The sequence below is a fragment of the Natator depressus genome, chromosome 9, assembly GCF_965152275.1.
Source record: "Natator depressus isolate rNatDep1 chromosome 9, rNatDep2.hap1, whole genome shotgun sequence".
In the NCBI taxonomy this organism is placed as follows: domain Eukaryota; kingdom Metazoa; phylum Chordata; order Testudines; family Cheloniidae; genus Natator; species Natator depressus.
Genome location: NC_134242.1, coordinates 91,096,935 through 91,120,733, shown reverse-complemented (window position 1 = coordinate 91,120,733; position 23,799 = coordinate 91,096,935). Strand labels below are relative to the sequence as shown.

Sequence of the window (23,799 nt, the reverse complement as noted above, 5' to 3'; positions counted from 1 at the left end):
GGCATTTAATGGTGGAATATAATTCATTATAGTCCACTTTCTTCCTCTACTGCAGCAGAAATGGGGTTTAGAGGCAGCCTTCTAACCCATGAATACCCCACCATCATTGTCCTCTAGACTTAAGAGACAATGCTCTGCTCTCACACTTCCTACTTGACTCAGCGAGGAAAGGGCCTTCCATTTGTCCAATGGGTTACCCTGCTGGAACAGAGCAGCAGTGAAGAGGCATATGTTGAATTCCCACACTGTCACCAGAAAGGAGAACCAGTGGCAAGTAAGCGTCTAGCAGACAACCTCCATTCTTCCCTTTTTTTCCTCTCTATCTCTGTGACAAGTGCTTGCAGGATTGGTCTTTTGATATACAATTATTGTTATCACTTGAAAGGTGGATAATGATGACCAACCTCTGCCAATTTCAGATTCTGTCCCCCTCCCTTTTATCCATACCTCCTTCCAGAGTCTTTGGAGCAGAAAAAGGCTTCTGCCAGAGACCACTGTAGTTAGTCTCCTTTGCTGCAGCTAAATGGAATTGTAAATCCTCATTTTGAAATTTTTATATACAATTTATGTAATTTAAATACTTGTATTCATGTTTGGTTTTTCTTGCAGGCAGGGTCTGACAGCAAGAACACACACACTGTGGCAATTCTTGCACTAGTGAAAGAAGCCCAAGGGAAAGACTCGTCGAACAAATTTCTCCCTTTATTCTCAACCATAGCAACAGTACAAACTTCCCTCATCCCTGTTGTGGAAATGACTGCCTCTGGGGGGGGATGGGACAGTGGCTCTGTTCAATCAGTACATGCTTTATTTACATAAAGAGACCTTTTGTAGATTAGATCTAATCTCTTGTAAATGAAATATAAATGCTATCACTTGTCTGGCCATTACTACCTCAGTTTGCTAGGAAACCAATTGTTTTATTATGTCACAGCCGCACACCACAGGTATCATTATGATGTTCTAGAACTCTTTATTGAAGTTCACTGTAAGCTAGTATCATTTTAATATACCTCTGTCTAGGAGCATGAAGCTCAACTAATAGCATAAATGACTACAGCTGAAATAGGTTAAAGTGAGAAAGGAGGATTGGCGATGGACCTTTCTATAGCAGAAACTCCACATGTTTCAGCTCAGGTTGATTCTGTCGTCTCAATTTCTTCTGCTGTTCCACTGTGTGATAAAACAGCAACTGGTGACTCTGCCTTGAGATCTATAATAGAAGAAAATGCATTTCAAGCTTTGAGTGATGGACCCTGGGTAAAAAGACCACGTCTTCTCTGTGATGACAGTTCCACTGAAGACAATGATTTTTTATCCCTCACCTTTCCAAAGAAACTATGGAAAATTGTTGAAAGTGATCAATTTAAATCACTTTGGTGGGATGATGATGGAAATTGTGTAGTGATTGATGAAGAGCTCTTTAAAAAGGAGGTGCTGGAAAGGAGAGGACCTCTCCGAATTTTTGAAACTGATTGCATGAAAAGTTTCATTCGTCAGCTTAATCTCTATGGCTTTAGCAAAATGCGACAAGATTTTCAAAGGTCTGCCTCGTTAGCTGAATTTCTAGCAGAAGAAAAAGCAGCATCTGCCTTTAGCAAGGTAAAATATTTCTCAAAGCTAAAGATGCTATTACTTTTAAAATGTTAAATTAGTTTTTTGCATGTGCAAATAAGTTTTGTTTTATGCTTGTTATGAAGAGAATCTATGAATGAGGGTTGCGAAGGATATTCTGACAGCCATAATTTCTCAAGGTATTTTCATGAACAGTAAGAGTAAAAAAAAGTGATTACTCATTTTTGCCCTGAAGTGACCATTTCAGTGTGGCTTTTTCCTACTCTCCTGAGCCAGTGGTTAGTCTCTAAGGTGCCACAAGTACTCCTTTTCTTTTTAGAGAGAGAGATTCCCCCTTCCCGCCCGGTTACTGGCTTCCTCCTGATGCTAGATCTGAACTGCTTTCTTTTCCTCCTGACAGTTGCTGAATGCTAGAAAGGTGGATATGGCCCATGTGCTACTGACTGAACCTTTATGGCCTTCATTTAAATTACTAAAAGTCAATGGGACTTGTACTCCTAAATCACTTCAGTGCTTTTGAAAACCTCCTACGATTAGGTAATAGCCATCCTTATTATTTAAACTCTGTTTTGATACTAGACCCATTAAAGAGACATAATCTATTAAAAATAGTACTTAAAAATGTCCTTGCCTGTATTCTGAATAATACCTTTAAATGTCAAATTTACATTTCACCATTTCTGCCATGTTTGCTTTTTGCCCTTTATTTTGCTTCTACAATGAAGCTAAGCTATTCATGTCCATTTCCTTGTTTAAAGGCTAAAAACAATGCTGCAGGAGAATGTTTATAAATTCAAGGATAGATCACTGATTTTAAATGTTATGAGAATGCTTCTGTTTGTTTCATCAAATCATCTTCACAGTCTAAAATTGGGACCTAAAGTGCCTGCCAGTGTCCCTTCAATGTTAATGTTTGACTTTTTTATGTAGGCAAAATCTTAGCCAGAATGTGCACTTAACTCTTGCTTTTTTATCCTCACAGAGGTGATTAAATCTTTTCACTTGCTTTATTTAGTTACAGTTCTACCATAACCCGAATTTTAAGAGAGGCTCTCCCCACCTCCTTGTAAGGTGTAAGAGAAGAGTTGGCATCAAAAATACACCACCAGTTGCTTTCTCATTAGATGAGGAATTTAGTGAAAACTGCCTAAAGAGTGAGCGAAGAAGCTCAGATGTTCAGTCTGCCTTCAGAACTGCTTCCATGGAGGAAAATGACCTTGTTGCAACTGCTCCAAAGGAAAACATGCAAACATGTGCACTAAGAAAGCCTACAGTAAATAAGGGACTTGCCAGAGCAACTGCCCGAATCAGAAGTGGATATGTTTCTTCACCAGCAGCTTCACTGAAGCCATCGGAACATGCGACAGCAGAAGACAGTGAGAAGCTGAATCAGCTGGCTCCATTTCATTTACCCCAAAATAACAGCCATACTCGAGTCAGCACCCATGATATAGATTCCACTACAACTACATCCGCGACTTCTTTGTATCATGTCATACCTCCTGTATCAAATAGTCCTTTTGGACCTGTGATGGGGCTTCCTACCTTCCCAACCATGTATCCAGACTTATCAGCTATGCAGGCTCATTGGGCTAGTTTGCTGCCATTTTGTAACCCGTGGTTCTCAATGCCTATGATTGCAGCAGCCTCTGCCATTTCAATGTCAAGATCATCTCATCACCGAACTCCATCATACCATCACTGCCCTAATTGCAACTGCACTTCAAACAATGCACCTGCTGCCAAAGGCGTTGGACCAAAGCCTACTGAATATTCAGGATACCATCGATAAAGCAAAGGACTTTAACATTTCATATTCTGAGGGGAAAGTCACTGACAAATCTGCAATGAAACTGTCTGAAGAATAAATGTCTTTTTCCAGTTTTCCTGTCCTATTTATATAAAATAAACCCAGATTTTTTTTTTTTTATTTTCAGCAGGGAAGAATTAGTTCAGTAGAAGTAATTGGTCAGCTTTAATCATTTGTAGTAGTTAACAAATTTAGGGATCGAGAATAAGAGCAGGGTAATGTTTGAATTACATTTGGGCTGGTCAAGTTCCTTCCAAAGATAACTTCTGCTCCCTCCTCTCCTCGCCCCCCTCTCCACCACCACTTCTTTGTCTCCACAGACTGAAGGGCTGTGGTGGAGCCAAGCTAGGGGAGGTAATGCAGGAGGACTGAGCCTCTTTTCTGTTCTAGAGGTGATATGTGCAGCATGCAGCTCTGTGCCTGAGGAATATACTTCTGCCAGGCCATTTACTAAGGCTTGGTTTGCAGAGCAGGGTTTGACCTAGATATTTTGTTTAAACACTTATCTCGTGATACCCTTCCTACTCACATGGTACAGTGATTTTCACTTTTTGGGATAGCAGGTTTGTAACACATGCTGAGGTGGATGACCCACTGTGATTCATGTTAGCTGTCATAAGAAATAAGATTACAAATTAATGGTAAGCACATATTACTACAGTGAAAGATCTCCTAAGTCAGGTCTAGGATAAGAGATCTATAAAATCAACAGACCAAAACGAAAAGAGATTGGTTTCATTTTCAGCAAGATGCAGGTTAGGGTTTATTAAAAAGGAGAAAGGGAGGAGGGGGCAAGATTTAGGAATTACTTTACCATCTCGGATCCCTTTCACTCAGATAATTTTGAAAGGATGCTGCAATCCAGGGTTACTTTGATGATAAACTTTGAAGTTAAATATTTCAAGTTCCAAAAAATGTGAATTTCTTTGTTCTTGGTGTGGCTATGAGCTACCAGATGGTGGTAATTAGGGTCTTGCATACATTGTGACACAGGGATAGATCCTGTGCCCAGTGAAGTCAGCAGTAAAGCTTCCATTTAATTCAGTGGTGGAGGACTGGGCCACAACTGATGTGAGAGAGGAAACAAAATACAGGAAAGTAGGAATATTTATTAAATGATGTATTTTAAAAAGTAGAGTAGAATGATTTATTTCAGCTTAGGGTTAGTAGTTCTCTTCACTACCATGTAGAAAGTAGGATTTAGGTTGGATATGCATTGAATTGCTTAACAATGATCCTTCTGCACAATTAACATGATGCATTGAATTAAAATGATTCTTTTCCTAGATCTACTTGAGGGTTTTCTACAGCACCCATCCCCCTGGTGTTCAAGCACATCTTAACGTTTATTAAAACTTACATCAACTCCAATTCATCTGGAGCTAAAGTATGAAGTCCTTTCTGAGACACAAATATACTGGTTTCTGTAGGAGCACTGCCTACAGTAGATGTGCAGGATTGTATCCCTGGATGTGCAATAAAGAGCAATGCCTACTAGTTGTAAAATTTAATAAATATTCTGTGACTGAAGTCTTCAGTGTTTTGAAGAGCAGATACAAACTGGATAAAATGTGCCATTAATAGTGTATCAGTACCCCACTGTGCACTGTTCTGCATGTTTAGCTTCATGGAAGTCTGCTGTAGTCAGCTCCCAATATTTACATCTTATATTCAATAAAATGACAAACTACCCTGAAATTCAGAAGTGTGAAATGTATTGCAATTTTATAAAGAATTGAAAAATCAAAGAATAAATGGAGTGGTTCATTAAATCCTAAATCAAGCAGCTTCCAGTCACAGACCAGTGCCTGCTGGGATTACTACTGTAAGACTCCTCTTCAGGAGGCGCTGTAAGCATTGCACATATGCAATCCACATAGTCTTTAAAAGTGCAGTTATTGGCTGGGACTTTTGTACAGCACTTACCTAAGTAATTTTTCAAAGCCTCTCTCTTCCTGTTTTTTTCCCCCAAAACATAAAATCCGTTCTCAAGTATGAGGTGGTTCATCCTAAAAAGTTCTACTGCCCTGTGGATTAGACCTCAGAAGGTGCACCTGAATTGGTGTTTTTACTAGCTGGATAAGGCTAGATCATATGGCAGTAAAAATGTCTGTGCCTAGTCTAATGTGTTGGTAGCCTTGGTGCAGCTGCACCTTTGCTGAAATCTTTGATTGTCCTTGTATAAGAAGTTTTAGGTGGTTTTCCCTTTCCACTGGGGGAATTTCTAGTATAATGAGGATGGCTGGAAATGTATGCATCAATTGATTCTGTAACGGTCAATGGTATCAAGATGTGGTACCTTCCAATGAAGTACTATATGTGAGCACAATTTGGCATTGTTTACCCTCAAGAACATCTCCTTTAAGAACCATCACTTTCTGCCGCCCATATCTCAGATCTGAAGGTTAAAATGGGCTTTGACACTTCTAAAAATGTGTCACCCCTTCTCTATCTGCCAGCTGGATCCTCTTTGATATCCATGTGTGTGCTTGGTCCCACCTGAGACTAGTTTTTTCCTCTGGCACACCTGCTTCAGTGTTCTGCATGGAAAGCAGACAACTATTAAAAGGTTTCCAATATTAAACAGGTAGTATTTAGGTAAAAATGGTTCATGGACCCTCTTGTTGCTAGTTAAACAGTATTTCTACTGGGAAATTATTTTAAAAAAAATGCTTTTCAAACATTTTTCTTGAGGTCTTACTGAAGGAGACCAGAAGGAAGTCTTAGAAACTGTCCTCTGTAGACACACAACAGGATAGTCCAAGCAGAAGCAGTACAAGCCTTCCCACACTGCCCTACCAATGTACTGCAACCTTCATATGTGCACATTGTGTCTGTGAAGGAGAGCAGTTCAGACTTCATACTTGAGCCAATCCTTGACCTCTTTGATAAAACAGCCAATAAGAGTGCTGGTTTTTGTCATGTGGTAACCTGACAGCTGGACAACAACAGCCAAACTCACTGAATGGCTATTAAAAGGAAAACATTTTGAGTCACTATCAGTTAGCTGGGGATTTGAGCCAGCTACATGGGGAGGAAATCTTCACTAACCCATTATTAATCTCAGCCATTTAGCATAATTTATTTCATATTAATATATATTAAAATAGATGTTATGTTTATCCTTGATATCAGCAATTGTGTTCATTTTCTCATTATGATGCTATATTTTCTGAAAGGGATCCTATTATGATGTAATGCCAATGTTACACATTCACTATTGTGATGTTCATGAATGCTTAAACAAATTGTTGCATACTGTCATGGGTGTTTAACTTTATGAAATGATCTATGAAAGACCAATATATAGTCTGATATTACTCAAAAGCAGGTGAGAAAAATTCTACTATGAAAAATATTTAAACAATTTAAAAATATCAGTGTCTACTATTGTAAGTCCTTAGTATTTGGAGTTTGGATTGTAAATTCAGTGTAAAATAGCTGTTAAAGTAACCTTATTTTCTCCCACTTCACTTTTTAAAAGTCTTTGGAAAATTAAAAATGATGGGTGATAGCTTGATGGAGTGGTGCTGGAATAAATGTTGGTCCTGCTGAGTATTTTTGTTTTAGTGGGTCAGAAAATTCTCTCTGAAATACTTTATGTACAAAGGTTTACTAACCAACTGAACTGAATTACTTGAGGACCAAAGTGTGTGGAATTTGGCTAAATTTCTGGAAGGTGAAGAGGATACCTCGCATTATATGATGTTTTTGATCTGATTTCCTAGTAGGGAAAAAAAAATCATAGGTTTTTTTGTCTGTGTCTGTTATTTCTGAGCCCAAGCCTGGGAGGTCCTGGATGCTACACATCTCCCATGGATTTAAATGGGTGTTGACAGCATTCAGCATTTTACAATCTTTTATATCAACCTCTGGCTAGCTGCTGTCTGATAAACTTGAAAATCCAGTCCCGACAAACTGCTGAAAGGGAGAAGGGGCTTTCTGTTTCTTCTCCTGTATTGGTGCCTCCTGACTGCTGGAAAGGGGAGGTAGGATCTCTACTTAGTTCCATCTCCCAAAATTCTTGGCTACTGTAATAGGGAAGATCATTCTCCATTGTTCTACACCCTTCCCCATAAGAATGGCCCTACGGGGACAGACCAAGGGTCCATCTAGCCCAGTATCCTGTCTTCCAACAGTGGCCTATGCCAGGTGCCCTAGAGGAAATGAACAGAACAAGTAATCATCAAGTGATCCATCCCCTGTCACTCATTCCCAGCTTCTGGCAAACAGAGGCTAGGGACACCATTCTTGCCCACCCTGGCTAATGGCCATTGATGGACCTATCCTCCATGAATTTATCTAGTTCTTTTTTGAACGCTGTTACGGTCTTGGCCTTCACAATATCCTCTGGCAAGGAGTTCCACAGGTGGACTGTGTGAAGAAATACTTCCTTTTATTTATTTTAAACCTGCTGCTTATTAATTTCATTTGTGAAACACATTTCTTGTGTTATGAGAAGCAGTAAAGAATTCTCCCTTTCTACAAGATTTCTGCAAAAGGGGAGGGTGTTTTCAAATTACTCCTTCCTCCAAAGCTTCGAGTAGGGTCGGAGAAGGGGAATGTCTGTGCCTCTAACTCATGCACACAGTCCATCCTGGCTCCTGCTAAAGTCTCTCCTACTCTACTCTACCCCCATTCTACCTCCTAACTACTGGGAGGGCGCATGAAAGCAAGAGGTGGTCTCTGCTACTCCACTCTTCCCCAGGTTCTATTGTGGGGGTCCTCTTCCTCCTTGAATAACTTCAGTACCAGCCTCTGCTGCTACTCAGAGCTTTTCCAAGCAGCAGCAAGAAACTGACATGAGTCTCCACAGTTCTACTGTGGGAACAGCAATAGTGAAACTGATCAGACATGTTAATTTTTCTCTTCTGCTTGACAAAGCTAGAGGTAGCAGTAAAAGCAATCAAGATGTCTGGCAGCAGAGTTAGGAAGATGACACTGCATCAGTTCACACTGTGTTGACCACTGAAAGACTATTCTTGCAACTGTAAGGGTAGATACTTAAGATACAGAAAGCTAAAAATGCATACATTGATAATGTAAGTCTCTCATTTGCCAGGACAAGCTTCCCCGAGGCTGGGGTGAGAATGGATTTTTCAAGTTCTTTTTTAGGACAATGGGAGAAATAATTCAGATTGAAGATAAGCAGCAGAGGCTAATTCAAGTGTCTCATTTACATAAATGAAAACCGAAACCCAAGGTGCACAGGGTAGATTTTATGGCAGATTTTGTCCTATAAAAATAATGCTGAGAATGCAACTTGAAACGGGAGAGTACTTTCCAAAAGCAATGCTGCACATGCATACACAGCTTTTTTGGAATTGATATACTTTAAAATAATCTGTTTCTTTTGTTACAGTTGTATTATCAAGCATCAAGAGTCTTTAGTCAGTTGTTAATAATAATGAAAAGAAACACTAAAACTAGACGTTTTACCCTGGAGCAAGAGGGTAACAGCACTGACATAAAAGCTGTGGGTATGCCAAATGCTCAAGAATGTGCCTCAGCATGCTTCGGTGGTGGCCAGCAAACTGATTTGCCATCCCATTCTCTACAAAACTGTGCACAAAAGCTTTTACCTCCTCAAGAACTGAGAGCAAGCATCAGCGAATTAAAAACTCACTCAGCCATCTTGACAGGAAAAAGTTCACAAGAACAGAAAATAACAAATTTTGAAGCCACAAAGAACAAATATTGTGACCATTCAAACAAACATTCCATCATCTTAACTGGATCTTCTCAGATAAGGGCGTCTAACAGCCGTGAATTAAAATATCACCCAATGACCTTGACAGGACAAAGTTCACAAGAACAAAATACAGTTGACTGTGAAATCAAGAAGAACAAGATGTATCATTTTCATCCATACAAACATACCAGTTTTACTCCAGATATCAGCTATGGTATGGATTCAAGAATTGCTGCATTAAGTTATCACCCCCTGACTCCAAATCTCATGCCAAGATTAGATCCCATAACTAGGCTTCCTATTTGTCAATGTGCTCACCTAGATTTAGCAGCTATGAATGCCTACCAGATTGGCGTTCTTTCATCCATGGTTTTCCATGCCTATGATGCCATCTCTTTCTGCCATTTCTATGCCTCCTCAACATAGGGCACCCCCACATTATGTTTACTGCCAATGCTTTTGTTGCCTTGGAAGCTGGAGAGCCTCAAAACCAAATTTGCAGTAAGAACTTTGGCTGCAAGGGAAAAACAAATGTTAGTGACATATGCGCTAAATAATTTTAACACAAATTTCCATTTTATTAAAATTAAATGTCCAGAAAGTTAATTTTCTGCAGTTTCTTCTTATTCTTTGCTTTTTTTTTTTGGTCCCTATTGTTCTATGATATACTTTTTAAACACAATATTCTGAAGGTAGGCCTATTACTATTTCAGAGCAGTCAAAGAAAAACAACAGCTAAGAAGAGGAGCCTCAGCCACCTTTCATTGAAATTTACTGGGGCAATGAGTTACCTTCTAATGACGCCAAAGCGTGCCCCCTTTAAATCCTTTTAATTGTAAGGTTTTCATACAATCAGCTTTTTTGTGGTTCAATAGTAATGTCAGAGTTTCTTCAGCCATGCATTTCATCATCATTTCCAACAAACCTACAGGATAGGTATTTCCTACCCTAAGTAGAGAAGAAAGCTTTGGCACCTTCTATAAGCACGTGTGGTTACTGCTGACAAGTCGTGACTTTTTAATGGTGACCACTCTATTGTCTTGAGTGTCTAATTAGCCTGGATAACATTTCCCCAAACCTGGCTCACATGTACACCAGTTTATGATTCGTTACATACAGAGATGATTAAAGGCAGTGTGGTCTATTGTTTAGAGTAAAACACTGAGACTGAGAATCACAATTCCTGGTTTCTATATCAAACTCTGCCACTGGCTTACTGTGTAACCTTGAAAGGTCACTAAGCTTTGCTCTACCTTAATTTTCACATTAGTAAAATGGGAATAATAATGTCTAACTCACAGTGGTGGTGGAAGGCTTAGTTAATAATGTTTGTAAAAAACTGAGCTCCTTTGAGAAACAATACACAATAAAACCAATGGATTATGGTTTGGTACTATTCAAAAGCTGTAATAAACAGATAATTAAATATGCTGTGCAGCTCTTTTAATGAAAGATTTTGTAAGTCCTATAGGAAGAAAAACAATATATGCACTGAACAACAAAGGATAGAATCATAAAATATCAGGGTTGGAAGGGACCTCAGCTATCAAATGCCCCCTCATTCTTCTCTTCCGCAGACTAAACAATCCCAGTTCCCTCAGCCTCTCCTCATAAGTCATGTGTTCCAGTCCCCTAATCATTTTTGTTGCCCTCCGCTGGATGTTTTCCAATTTTTCCACATCCTTCTTGTAGGGTGGGGCCCAAAACTGGGCACAGTACTCCAGATGAGGAATAGAGCGGAACGATCACGTCCCTCGATCTGCTGGCAATGCCCCTACTTATACATCCCCAAATGCCATTGGCCTTCTCGGCAACAATGGCACACTGTTGACTCATATCCAGCTTCTCATCCACTGTAACCCCTAGGTCCTTTTCTGCAGAATTGCTGCCTAGCCATTTGGTCCCTAGTCTGTAGCGCTGCATGGGATTCTTCCGTTCTAAGTGCAGGACTTTGCACTTGTCCTTGTTGAACCTCATCAGATTTTTTTTTGCTCAATCCTCTAATTTGTCTAGGGCCCTCTGTATCCTATCCCTACCCTCCAGCTTTCAACTACCTGAAAGGGGATTCCAAAGAGGATGGATCTAGACTGTTCTCAGTGGTAGCTGATGACAGAACGAGGAGTAATCGTCTCAAGTTGCAGTGGGGGAGGTTTAGGTTGGATATTAGGAAAAACTTTTTTACTAGGAGGGTGGTGAAACACTGGAATGCGTTACCTAGGGAGGTGGTGAAATCTCCTTCCTTAGAAGTTTTTAAGGTCAGGCTTGACAAAGCCCTGGCTGGGATGATTTAGTTGGGGATGGTCCTGCTTTGAGCAGGGGGTTGGACTAGATAACCTCCTGAGGTCCCTTCCAACCCTGATAGATATTCTATGATTCCATGTGGCCAAGCTGCCAGAGACTGGAGTTGAGGAGACATCCAAGCAGGATCCTACCCAGTTTAAACAGAGAAAAGGCTGGCAGTACAGTGTTCTCCAGAGGTGCTTTCAGTTCTGGAAGTAGCTCCCCCTCAGATTCAAAATGGGCCTGGTTTATGTGCCTTCAGGGAACACTACAAGGCAATCTTTCAGACTGCCACAACAGACAGCAGAGCTGCGATGGAGTTTGGATCTGTGGGGGAAGTGGGGATTGGCAGGCTGTTTAATTTTATTTTTTGTGTAATATATGGCAGGATTTCCTAGAGCCCTGGATAGGTGCCCTCTTAATTTTTGTACAATACTAAAGAAACAACAACTAGTTTGGCCCTGTATATTTTATACATGCATAAATAATTTATCCATAGCTAGAATTTATGACATCACTAGAGTAACAAAAACCGTATATGTCACAGCCACGGTGTCGCTTCACTACTGCAACATTCTAGAACTTCACTCTACACTGTAACCAAGTATTTATCATGTCTTTAGAACTATCCTGGACTGAGTACAACATTACATTTCCAGGTTTAACTTACTCCATCTAGATTCATGGCTACAAACACTTCAGAAAAAGAAGACAAATTTAATGTTATGTTTGATACGGCAGTAGCGCTAATATCCACTGACAAAAAAACCTTCAGTCCTGAAAAATCAGATAAAAAGCTTTCATCCGTTTCTTTAATGCTGGACCAGAACATACCAGGAGATTTACCTATAAAGGACACTTTGGAAGAATATGCTTATGAAGTGCAAGAAGATGCCAGCTTCTCCAAAAAACTGCATTGCTGTACCTGTAACCAACGTAAAGTTGAAACAGGCGAGATAAATGTACTTCTTTCTCTCTCCTTTCCCAAAAAACTGTGGAAGATAGTAGACAGTGATGAGTTCACGTCTATTAGTTGGAATGATCATGGAGATTGTGTCATTATAGATGAAATCTGCTTTCAGAGAGAAATCTTAGACCGAAGAGGCATCTTAAGGATTTTTGATACTGATAGCATAAAAAGCTTCATTCGACAACTCAACCTCTACGGATTCAGTAAAATACGTAAAAATATCACTTTGCCTCACTTTCAAGCAGAGAAAAACAGAACCAGAGCAAGAATACTGGTAAAGTAGTAGAAATCTATGTTTTAAATAATTTCTTTGCTTTACGTAAAGGGCCACATCCTTGAGTCTCAGCCTTTGTGCCCTTGACATAGCTCAGGAGAAGGTGGGGTACAAACATGTCTTTAAGTTATATTTGTTCTGCCCCAATTCTTGAGCAGGCAGATACCAGGTGAGTCACATGACACAACATAGCGCAGCATGAAGGATGCTGTATTTTACACCAATTGCCCATAACTGCAAGGAGCTGTTCCAAAAACCTGGGATGACTGGGGCACAGGGACACCTGGGCTGTGACGAGTTGGGTGTTCTGTCTGTACCCCTTATGAATTTTGGATGATTTTATTAAAAATTGTATCATGAAATTACTGTGTCATAGAACGCCTCTACGGACGTGGATCCCCCGGGGTGAACAGGGTTGCGTCATGTCTCAGCCAGGCCAGAGCCAATGGTGAATGGTCAGCACTCAACGATTGTCTGTTGGGACAATAGATTTGCTCTTCCTAGAAGATGACACTTCCTCCTCTTGTCTGAAGGGAAGGGGGTTTAGGAAGGCAGAACAAAAGAAGCAGGTGATCCAAGCAGAAGTCTATAAAGGGACTCATGGCAGTAGCTGGGGGAAGAGAGCCATTTTCCACCAGATTAAGATGAGGGAGATTGATCTTTCCCCAAGACCCTTTCCCCAAGCTATATCCCTTGTACCTTTGGAGGAAAAGGAGTTGTACACAGTGTGGCATTGGAGCCACTTCAGCAGCTCCACGTAGGGCTTGTGTACACTTAAACTGCTATGGCGGCACAGCTGCACTGCTGTAGTGCTTCAGTGTACACATTGTTAATGCTAATGGCAGGGGTTCCTGTCAGTGTAAGTAGTTCCCCTCCCTGAGAAGTGGTAGCTAGGTCTGTCGACCTAGCACTGTCTACACCGGGGGTTTGGTGGCTACAGCTACGTCTCTCAGAGGGTGTGGATTTTTCACACCCCTGAGAGGTATAGCTATACCAATGTAAAAGTCCTAGTGTAGACTAGGCCTTAGTCAGGGGACTCCTCAGGTCCCTTTAAGTAGAATTTATAGCTGCTTTGTGCTGCTGGAGTAGTACTGAGGATCTGGCCCCAAATGTCTTCCGATTACACTGCTAAATATGTAGCGATTTAAAAGTCTTCAAAAGTAGTATATATCAGAGGGTTCTAGCTACATTAATTGTATACAGCCAAATCAAAAGATAGTGTTTAAATAATTTATCATATATATGAACATATCTATGTACTATAAAAGGCTGATGTGGCTGGCATGTAAGGAAACCTTAAAGTCATAAACAATATAGTTTTTGAAATGAGTGTGTGTAGCATAGGGAAAAGATAACAAGAAATATAAATGTATAAATACCAAACTGTCAATAAATTACTTATGGTGTATAATTAGGAGTAATGGGATTAATAGTCTGAGTATCAGGAACAACTTCCTGATAGCGAGCCCTGTTAAGAGTATGGAGAAGTGGTGAAAACACTATGGCTTGGGACATTTACAACGAGATTAGGCAAAGCTCTAGAAAAAGTATTGTAGAGAACAACACACCATTGCCTCAGGTGGATAGACTGGATGCATTTTAGGTCTTTTCCTTCTCCAGTTACTATGATTTCACTTAAATTAAAAAAAAAAAAGTCATTCAGCTATGAAATTTGGAAAAATCTTTCATATCTTACAAGGTGGTACCATCATACGCAGATCCTATGTTTTATACTTGGGAGTTTTATCTGACTAAGGGTCACAGAACTAGATAGCTTTTTATTACTAGAGAGAATCTGAGGTTTAGTATGACAGTTCACAGCATGTAGACAATAGGCACCGACATTATTTATGGCAAGGTATCTTATGTTTGTTTCACAAGTTAAAACATTCTGAACCTTATTATTACATGTTAAATTTAAAAAATGTTTGGGATTTTGTTCCAGCTGTATCACAATCCATATTTTAGAAGAGGGTGCCCCTTTCTCATTCAGAGAATGAAAAGAAGAGTTGGCATCAAAAGTAATGAACAGCCAAATCCCATCAGTCATAACTTGAAGAGAAGAAAGCCAACCACGCCAAAGAAATATATTTCCTTTCAAGATTCAATTCAGCCAAATGATTTGCAAATACCTTGTCTAAAAGAAACAATGCATAACAATCTACAAAAGAATTCAATAAATGCAGGGAATGGCAAAATGAACCATTCCTACCCAGTCTCTACACCATGGCCTTTGGAAACTGAAACTGAACACACTATTCAAAATGGTATTTATAACCAGCAAAGAAATCCATGTATGGATACTAATGCCACCAGCTCAATTTGTCCATATTTTCCTCTGACTTCAGAAACAGGGCTTGAACCCTCAGTGGGATTCCATCGTTTACCTTCAACTTACCAGGACTTTGTGTTCATGAATGCTCAGTTTACTACTTTAATGTCCTTTTGGAACCCCTGGTTTTCAGTGTTGATGGCAGCAACTTTGACAGAAACTCTCAACCAACAATTTACTTCTCCAGGTCAGCCATGTTCTTTATGCAACTGCTATGATAACACTGAGCCTTCTGCCAGCTGTGATTCTGCAAACTCAAATTCTGCAGAACTCTTGTGACTGACAAATTACAGTTTATAATGGCTGAAGCAGATCATGTCTTTTTAAAATAATATACAATTAAACTGGTTAAAAAGTCTAAGTAATGGGAGTATTTATTTCTTCTCTACACTTAAGTTTCCCAGGTAGTCAGCATAAACAAGGCTGAGCTAGAGATTCTTAAAAATGCATGCTTCCACCCACCAGATGTAAAACAAGTCAAGCAGTAGTATGCTAACAGATCTTTTAGACATAGGGATCATATACCCCAATCCTGGCACTCAGAACTTCACAGGACTGGGTCCCGTCTGTAGAAATCCATTTCTTTGGCATGACTCCCAGTGAAGGTTTAAGGGGAAAAGATCTAATTATCTGTAAACTTCTTGTATTCGTACTAGTACTTTACAACTATTATTTAAAAAAAACCATATAGAACCTCAAAAAGTAAGTTTCCATTTTGTAGCCACAACATTAACTCCCTGAAGTATTACATTCAGTTCACTTCAGTGCCAGAAAAGATACTGACAAATTGGCGAGAGTTCAGAGAACTATAATAATTATAGGGATTGGCTTATCAGGAACAATTACAAAAGGCCTGTATAAAAAAAAAAAGCCAAGAAAAAAAAAAAACAAAGCGGAGGAGGAAAGCATATTTGAAGTGTGTAAGCACCTCAGATGGAGAATTATTTAGGGAAATTCCAAGAGGGGAACTAGAATCAACAGGATGAAGTTAAAAAAGGGGAAAATGTACACTGACTATCAAAAAAATACTCCTGGCAGTGAGATCTCTCTCACTGTATAATACTTTTCAGTTGAGCTGGTGGAAGCCACCTGGGAACATATACAGCTGTGTAGATAAACCATTAGTAAATGTACTCCAGGGAAGAATTCTGTTCTGGCCATCGGGGGATAGACTGGATTTCTGAATAGGTCTCTTATTTTTAATTCCAAGCAGTCCAGAATTCTGTGACAATTTAGAAACCTACAATCCTCATATTTAAAACTCATGGGGGTATTTGTATTGAGACATCTAAATTTGTATTAACAGTTACATTTCCTCCACTGAATAGGAGGGGACAGGGGAGTAACAATACAATAAAAATCTCTCTTAAGTGATCAGAGGAGAGGCTGAAAAATATACTAAATTTAAAGTTCACAATTATAAAACAGTATATAGCTACTGATGAATTTCTGTGAAAGTGGCAATGGGAAAACTAAAAGAGGTTGAAACATGTTCAATGATCTCAATCAGAAATCCAAAGCAGTATGGCAATCTTTATTTTAGGGAACATCCTCAACCCTGCTAAGTTCAGGTAGCTGGACTTCATGCAAGAAGAGAACCACAGAGATACCCAAAATTTCAAAAGTGGTAACACAGGCATTTTACCAGTGCTGCAATAGCATCTTAAATACACGTTCCTGGTCATGCAAAGAAGACTTATTAATGGATTCACATAATTGCAAATCCATCAACTACGGTTCCTCCCCAGCCTAGCCTGCCTCCTCTAGCTGCATGTGTCAGGTCACAGAGGGTTCTATGGAGCAGAGTGCTATGGTGGGCACGGACAGCGGTGGCCCTGTGCATGGGACCACAATTCAGTGTGACTGCTCTGGCTGGGGCTTGCCCCAGGCAAAGAGGACAGGCCAGAATTTGCCCCGTCAATTAATTTATAATCTTTGAGCAGAACAGTGATTTTTTTTGTGCTTAATTTTAATTCAGTATTTTAAAAATAATTCCCCTCCATTTACCAATGTTTTCCATCTTAAATGAGAATACTAAAAGTTATTGCATTTGTTGAGTTACACTTTTTACAAATGCATCTATAACACCAAACATATTCTTGTCCTCCCAAGTACTAGTCATGCTACAGAGTCTATAAAGGGGGAACCAAAAACTCTATCATTAATGCAAAGGAGTGCCTGAATACTATTAGATATAACTTCTATTTATATACCACTTTTGATGCCAAAGGATAAAAGGTACTTTATAAACTTAAACTGTTATAAAGAAATTGCATCATCCCACTAATGAAATGTAACCACTGCTGGAAAGCACAGCAGCACATAGCAACTACCCTCTTAGGGTAGGAAATGAAGGAGAATACTGTACAAAAAATTGTAGTAAGAATTTGAATAGGCAGACTGATTCCATAATTTGAACTAGATTAAAGGGAAAGCTAGATATTATGCTGCACGTTTGCATTTTGTTAATACCTACATATGTAGGGAAAAATGAAATGCCTACAAACATCTGAGCAGAAATTCATATTTTATTTCAAAATAAGGCCTATGTCCTAGAATAAGAGTTGTATCCTACTCTGAAACACTGATGATGAATTTTAAATTAGTCCTCATTTAGTCCTAAATCTTATACACATGCTTAACTTTACTAAAATTTAAAAAATGGTAGGAGTCAATGGGACTATTCACATGCATAAATCTTTCTAGGACAACAGCCTGAGTTTCTATTTACAACAAAATATAACCGAACACTTTTTCATTCCATTATCATCCCACAGCCTGATGCAGCCACACCTCCTTTTAGGTTTCAGCATTTAAAATAGATACATCTATATCTCAATATATTAAAAACATTAAAAAAAACCATTTATTTACAATTGTCCACATGTACACATACAAGACGCTTACAAAATAATATAGACATCAATAATGGTCATTGACACAATGACATCTCTTCACCAGTTGGTAGAAAAATAATTTCAGACATTTTTCTCATTATTTCAACTTCTTATTCTGGGGTCACAAAAAACAAAGAAAAAACTCAAATCAGTTTTTGCTTCATATCTATTTCTATACAAAACATTCACCACAAATACATTCCAGATGAAAGCTTGGGGAAAAAATAAAAGTCACCTACATATATGAAACTAAACTAATGACATCTGATACTACAGCATTGCACTCAGGCAGACACAAATATACCTTAATGTTCCAAAGGGATCAGTTCCTTTGGGATATCCACTTGCCATACATCTTTGCCCCCTTTAGCAGGAATCGGTTCCAGTAGCCATCTTGGATTTGAAACAACAGTCAAGTATTTCTGCTCCAGGCTAGTGAGTACAGCTTGATTTTCCAGCTCCAAAATCTTTTCAGGAGATAAATTTTCTGGACATTGTGAGGTCTCTCCAATGTCAACCAGCCCTGTATTATAAATGCAAAAGTTACTTGGCAGGTTAGTGCCCCTCCACAACAGAAGTTTTCCAAAATAAATTTCTCAACAACTTCCCAGTCCACATATAAAACAACTAATTTATATATAGGAAGATCTCTACATCCAATGTACACACCTTAAACAACAAGTGTCAATCTCTGCAAAAGGCAGCCTATGTGACTCAAGATGAAAAGGAAGATGAGCTGAAGCATGCAGCTATAAGATTATTAACTCAGCGTGATGTAATTCTGTTAAAAAGAAGTTCTGCAACTACTGAGGTATTACTGAAAACTCGGGAGCCAAATTCAGCCCAGGAACAGCTCATCTTAAAAAACAGAACTGTGCCCACTTATAACGGATGAATTTGCCCCTATTTTATTAAAATATCAACAAAAGAAAGCAAAAGGAGTACTAGACAGCAGGTATTTTCATATCTTTCTGTGATTCAAAATCTTTATGAAATAAAGGCCAAACAAATCTTCATTCCTTTTCATAGTTTAGCATGTGATTTATGCAGAAATTACGAATTTACATACTACCTAACAATTCTCTGTATTATACCAAAATATTGTTCCAGCTGTACATGTGATACACTGTTCTTAAGGAAATAAAAATATTAAAATGAAAATGCGAGAGTTGATCTGACGAAAGAATTGATATAGATGAGACTAAAAACAACAAAAAATGGATACAAACTTCATAACTAGACATACAGTACATCTATTTTAACAATTTTAAAGCAAAGAAACAACACTTCTATCCTAATTTTGTACCACAGTAATAAACTTCCCCATTGCCCAAACAATACAAAACAATATTTGGAGTATTCAACCACTTGCACAATTGAAAAAGGCAGCCATCAAAGTAATGTACTAACATGACATGAAAAGCATGCCATGACTTCATTTAAGTATAGGAGCACTGTAAAATCATATCAGCAAGAGGAATCAGTAGCTCAACATGCAAGAAAATACATGTAGAATCAACATTCTGGGTGCAGCTAGTTGGGGGTCAGTGGAATGGGGATCTGGATGTGGGGGCTCAGGGTGGTGCAGGAGGTGGGGCTTGTCAGGGTGGGGGTTTGAGTGCAGGGAGCTCTGTGCAGATGCAGGGGTTGAGGTTCAGTGGGGTGGGGTTCGGGTATGGAGGGCTAGGAGGGTTCTGCGTGTACGGGGTGAGGCTTGGCAGGGGTGTCTGGGTATGGGAGGTCCAGATGCATGGGGATTGGGCAGATGGGGGAGCAGTTCCCCATACAGTGACCCCACCCCCCACAGCTAAGGAGCGATGGGGGCAGGAAACAGGGGAGGATGCTGAACTTCCTGCAGCTGGGGGAGGTTTCTGGGTGTAGGTCTGAGACAGCCCCAGACACCCCTTGCAGGTGAAGAGGGCTCTCCTGCCTCCAGCCCAGCCAGGACTAGCAGCTGATCCTAGCTCAGGGTAGGAGCCACTGGTTGGGGATTCCGCAGCCCTGTGGTGATTTACCTCTCCGTTGGCTGCTTTGGGTGCCTGAAATGATGTACCTGCACTGCTAGGGAGTGGTGCATGACTGCTCTTGCAGCTTCCCTATCAGAAAGGGATTTTTCTGTGGGGAAACAAAGAAATCTGGGGGGGGAGGGGGGGGGAATGAATTCTGCACCACTGTGTGTGTGCAGAATTCCCCCAGAAGTAACAATGTGCAACACATTACAGAACTGAAACCTAAGGCCCCAATCCCGCAAACTTTTAAGCATGTAAATAACCTCACTTACACATGTAGACCTATTAAAGTAAATGGACTATTCAAGAGAATAAGTAAAGTCTTTGCAGGCCCTGGATCAAAATGTTTACTTCTGTTAGCAGTTGAAGTCAATACAGGTATGAAAGAATAAGCTGAACTCCATTCTGTTTCTGACATTGGGAGACTTGTCAGATAACTCTTAGTTCCAAAATTATTATTACTGGTGATAATGAAGAAAGCAGAATAACTTAACTGGATATTTATAATACTAGGAGTTTGCACTGCTAGCAGTTTGAAGAATTATGGTTTTACTTGTATATGACACAAATTGGATCCGTAAATTTTCCACTTGTCAACATTAAAAACACATACACACAATTTGGGTGCAAACAACTGCTATCTGCTTTAATTATTGCAAAACCTTAGTGCACACACAAGTTTGCATCCAAAAAATTCACTGGCCCCAATGGTATTTGTGGGTTTAAAATTCTAATATTTGTATGTATATTAGGCTACTGAACATGCTCACACAAAAATTACAATGTTTAGGGAGTGTGAATTAGCATAGACATACCCCTAGTAACAGGCATGTGTGCGTGCAATTTTGTGTGCTCATGAGAGAGATGGAAGACGGTGCTGGCATTTGAAAATTTAAGCCCTAATCCTGCAGATACCTATGCATGAGCTTAACTTTACATACAGCAAGTAGTCTCATTGACTTCAGTGCCAATACTCAGAGCTAAAGTTAAACTTGTACATAAGTCTTGGCAGGATTGGCACCTTACAGTCACTTTTCTAAGTTCAGCTACACTTTAAGGTTCCATATACTGCTTTACAACTTTCAGCCCAAATATGATCACATTTCCACCTACTCAATCTCACTGATATCAATGAGGTTACACAAGTGGAAAGGACAGCAAAAATCTAGCCTTTTGTATTTATTTAGTATTTTATTTTTAATGTTTTTGTGAACTTCACAGTACCTCACAAAAAATTACAAAGTTATAAAAAAGTTGTCTAGAGACAGGTTACAAAATTTGTGCTTAAGAAACTGTGTTTGCAAATTTAAAACATGCTTCGGACTGCTTGCAATAAAAAAGATCAACATTGCTTACCAGCAATAACTCCTCTGCCAAATTTTTCCCCTTTATCTAATAACTCTTGAACTTGCATAGGTGTCATGCCAAGTCTATTCAGAAGGATCTCTTTCCATGTTTCATCTTCCCAGTCCTTGAAAGCTATGTGAATAGCAATAGTGCAGTTCTTGTAGTCTAACAGCAAAGGACGCCAACGAGTCTCTATTGTTTTGACTTTGTTCAAAACCAATCCAGCATAGGGTTGCCGGAAGGAAAGACAGCCAAATCTCATCTTTCTTCAGCGTCACTCTTTACCTTATACTTCTCTCATATCCTGTTTAGTTTATAAAGGGGAAAAAATAATTAGCTTAGCACAACATCCCGATGTCCAGGACTTGAAAATCCATCCAGCAATGGCCACAGAAAACTAATGCATCTGCCTGCACAACAGTCTTGAGAAGTTTTGCAAAATAGTCTGATTATTCAAGTCACTGTACCTTCAGAATGCCTTAGAATTTCTAGAAAGCAATAGTGAGTTTTCAAACATTTAATCAGTCTTGAAACTCCAAAAATTAGATCACGATCTGTTACATTGGTGTCTATTATTATTTGCAAAAAGAAAAGGAGTACTTGTGGCACCCTAGAGACTAACCAATTTTAGTCTCTAAGGTGCCACAAGTACTCCTTTTCTTTTTGCAAATACAGACTAACACGGCTGCTACTCTGAAACCTGTTATTATTATTTGTATGGTAGTGCCTAGAAGCCCCAACCAAGATCAGGGCGCTGTTGTAACAGAGCACTGAACAAACACAGAGTGAGAGACTGTCAAGCAGGGAAAATCTTATAATTTAAATAGACAAGTCAAACAGACGGTGGGAGATAGGAAATATTATCCGCATTTTACAGGGAAAAAAAGCCTTTGGTAGAGCCAAGAACTGAACTCAGAACTCCTAAATCCTAGTCTAGTGCTTTACCCTCAAGACCCTTACTAAATCAGATGTTACTCTGTCCCCATAACTGAGATCAGAAACTCGCTACAAGTATTTACAGATAGAAATTAAACTTTTCACATTAGTTTTCAGCCCATATCATGGAGAGTGTTTCGGAAGAAAGAAGCAAAATGCAAAAAGACGTGCGGACAAGAGTGGGAGCAGGATACAAAACAAATCATTAGTCTTGCAGGTTTGGAAGAGTGAGGGAGGAGTTGGAAGACAGGAGAGCTGAGAGGCAGGAGCTAAACTGTCCTGTGCCCCACAGGCCAGGGCAAGAAGCTAAACATCAAATGAGGTGGGCCTGTGAAAGCCAACAAAGATACTTGAAGAGGGTTTGACCTGGCCAGAGTGGCAGGCAAGATGGAAATATGCTAAATCTAACCACGTTTGCTTTTTCAAACACAGTGAGAACGGTATATTGTTGGGATTTACCCTTGTCTGTTTACAAAGCAAATGCTGAGGCACAGAGCAGGAAGGCCAACACGTCAGAACAACTAGAAAAGTCCATCTTTGCCAAGAAATAAACAAACATCCAATTCCTAGTTCGGGAGGAATTAGATGTTTAACAATATTGTACACTCAACAGTATGAGGTGTTATCGCTAGCACAGCAAATTCATTTTATACATGGTTTTTACCCTGACAGTGCCCAGTAAAACTGTTGCTTACAATAATAATAAATAAATAAATAAATAAATAAATTAAATAAATAATATCCTTCATTCAAGTTGTCTCAGACAGGAGAGCCACTTACACCATTCGTATGGGGGCTGTTCAACACCCAGCCAAGTGCTGACTCAGGGCCCCTCTCACTCTTCACATTGGGGCTATCCCCACCCTCTGCTACCATCAAAACTCAGGCCCCCTAATCCCCTATGTCCCCCCCACCATCAACTCAGGACCTAGAGGACCCTCACTCTTGGGCTCCCCACCATCAACTCAGGGCCCCCCTCACTCTTAGGCTCCCCCAACTCCCACCATGAACTCAGGGCCCCTCGCCGCCCTAGGATTCCCCCCACCCACCATCAACTCAGGGCCCCCCCTTGGGCTCCCCGCAACTCCCACCACCAACTCAGGGCCCCTCGCCGCCCTCAGACTGGGGTTAACACCCGCCCAACGCGCTCCCGGGGCCCTCACCAATCGGCTCGTCGCTTCCTCCTCCTCCGCCGCCGCGAGCGCAGGCGGGCCGGCAGTGACTCTCCCGCCGCCGCTACTCGCCACCAGGCCTCGCCCCTCCCGCTGGCCCGCCCACAGCCGCAGCGGCGTCCGCCGGCCGCCGGCCCGGGGACCGCGCAGCTCGGCGGGGCGGGGCCGGTGCGCTGCTTGGCCCTGCCCTGAGGGGAGCGGGGGGGGCCCAGGCCGCTGCCCGCGGGGGGTTTAGTGACAGCGTGAAGAGAAGCCAGGGGGGTGCTGGGGGTTGCCGAGTTCAGGGCCCCCCCTTTGCTGCCTTAACACCCGCTGGTCTCCATCGCTCTTGCCGGGGGCGGTGACCTGACCTGAGCGGGGACCCCGGGTGCCTCGCCTTCCCCTGACACCAGCTTGCTAGCCGGCTGCCTTCCTTGGGTCCCCCCGCCGGCTCCGGGCCCCGGCTCCTTCCTGGGGGGCAGGGAGGATGAAGGCAGCAAGCTGGGGTAGCCCTGCAGGGCTGTGG

At 40.6% G+C, this 23,799-nt stretch overlaps 2 protein-coding genes across 4 annotated transcripts; one reads left to right on the top strand and one right to left on the bottom strand.

Moving 5' to 3' along the window:
- Positions 1–702: 702 nt before the first annotated feature.
- On the bottom strand, positions 703–23,416 carry LOC141993206 (protein EOLA1-like). Of its 3 annotated transcripts, XR_012640799.1 has the most exons (5): positions 23,286–23,416; positions 21,196–21,490; positions 18,135–18,353; positions 9,423–9,591; positions 703–1,213 (listed from the first exon to the last, which is right to left on the bottom strand). XR_012640799.1 is itself a non-coding variant. In XM_074962627.1 (4 exons), the coding sequence occupies exons 2-3, from the start codon at positions 21,446–21,448 to the stop codon at positions 18,136–18,138; spliced, it is 471 nt and encodes a 156-aa protein (XP_074818728.1). In that variant the 5' UTR covers positions 21,449–21,490; positions 23,286–23,416; the 3' UTR covers positions 703–1,213; position 18,135. The 3 variants fall into 3 exon arrangements, 2 of the variants coding, with proteins under 2 accessions (XP_074818728.1, XP_074818729.1); XM_074962627.1 differs by lacking the exon at positions 9,423–9,591; XM_074962628.1 differs by lacking the exons at positions 703–1,213; positions 9,423–9,591 and adding an exon at positions 17,553–17,945.
- Positions 1,051–3,576, top strand: LOC141993208 (heat shock transcription factor, Y-linked-like). The gene is given in 2 exon segments (XM_074962629.1): positions 1,051–1,602; positions 2,591–3,576. Coding segments are annotated over 2 exon segments (1,329 nt in total). The 3' UTR covers positions 3,368–3,576.
- Positions 23,417–23,799: the final 383 nt, after the last annotated feature.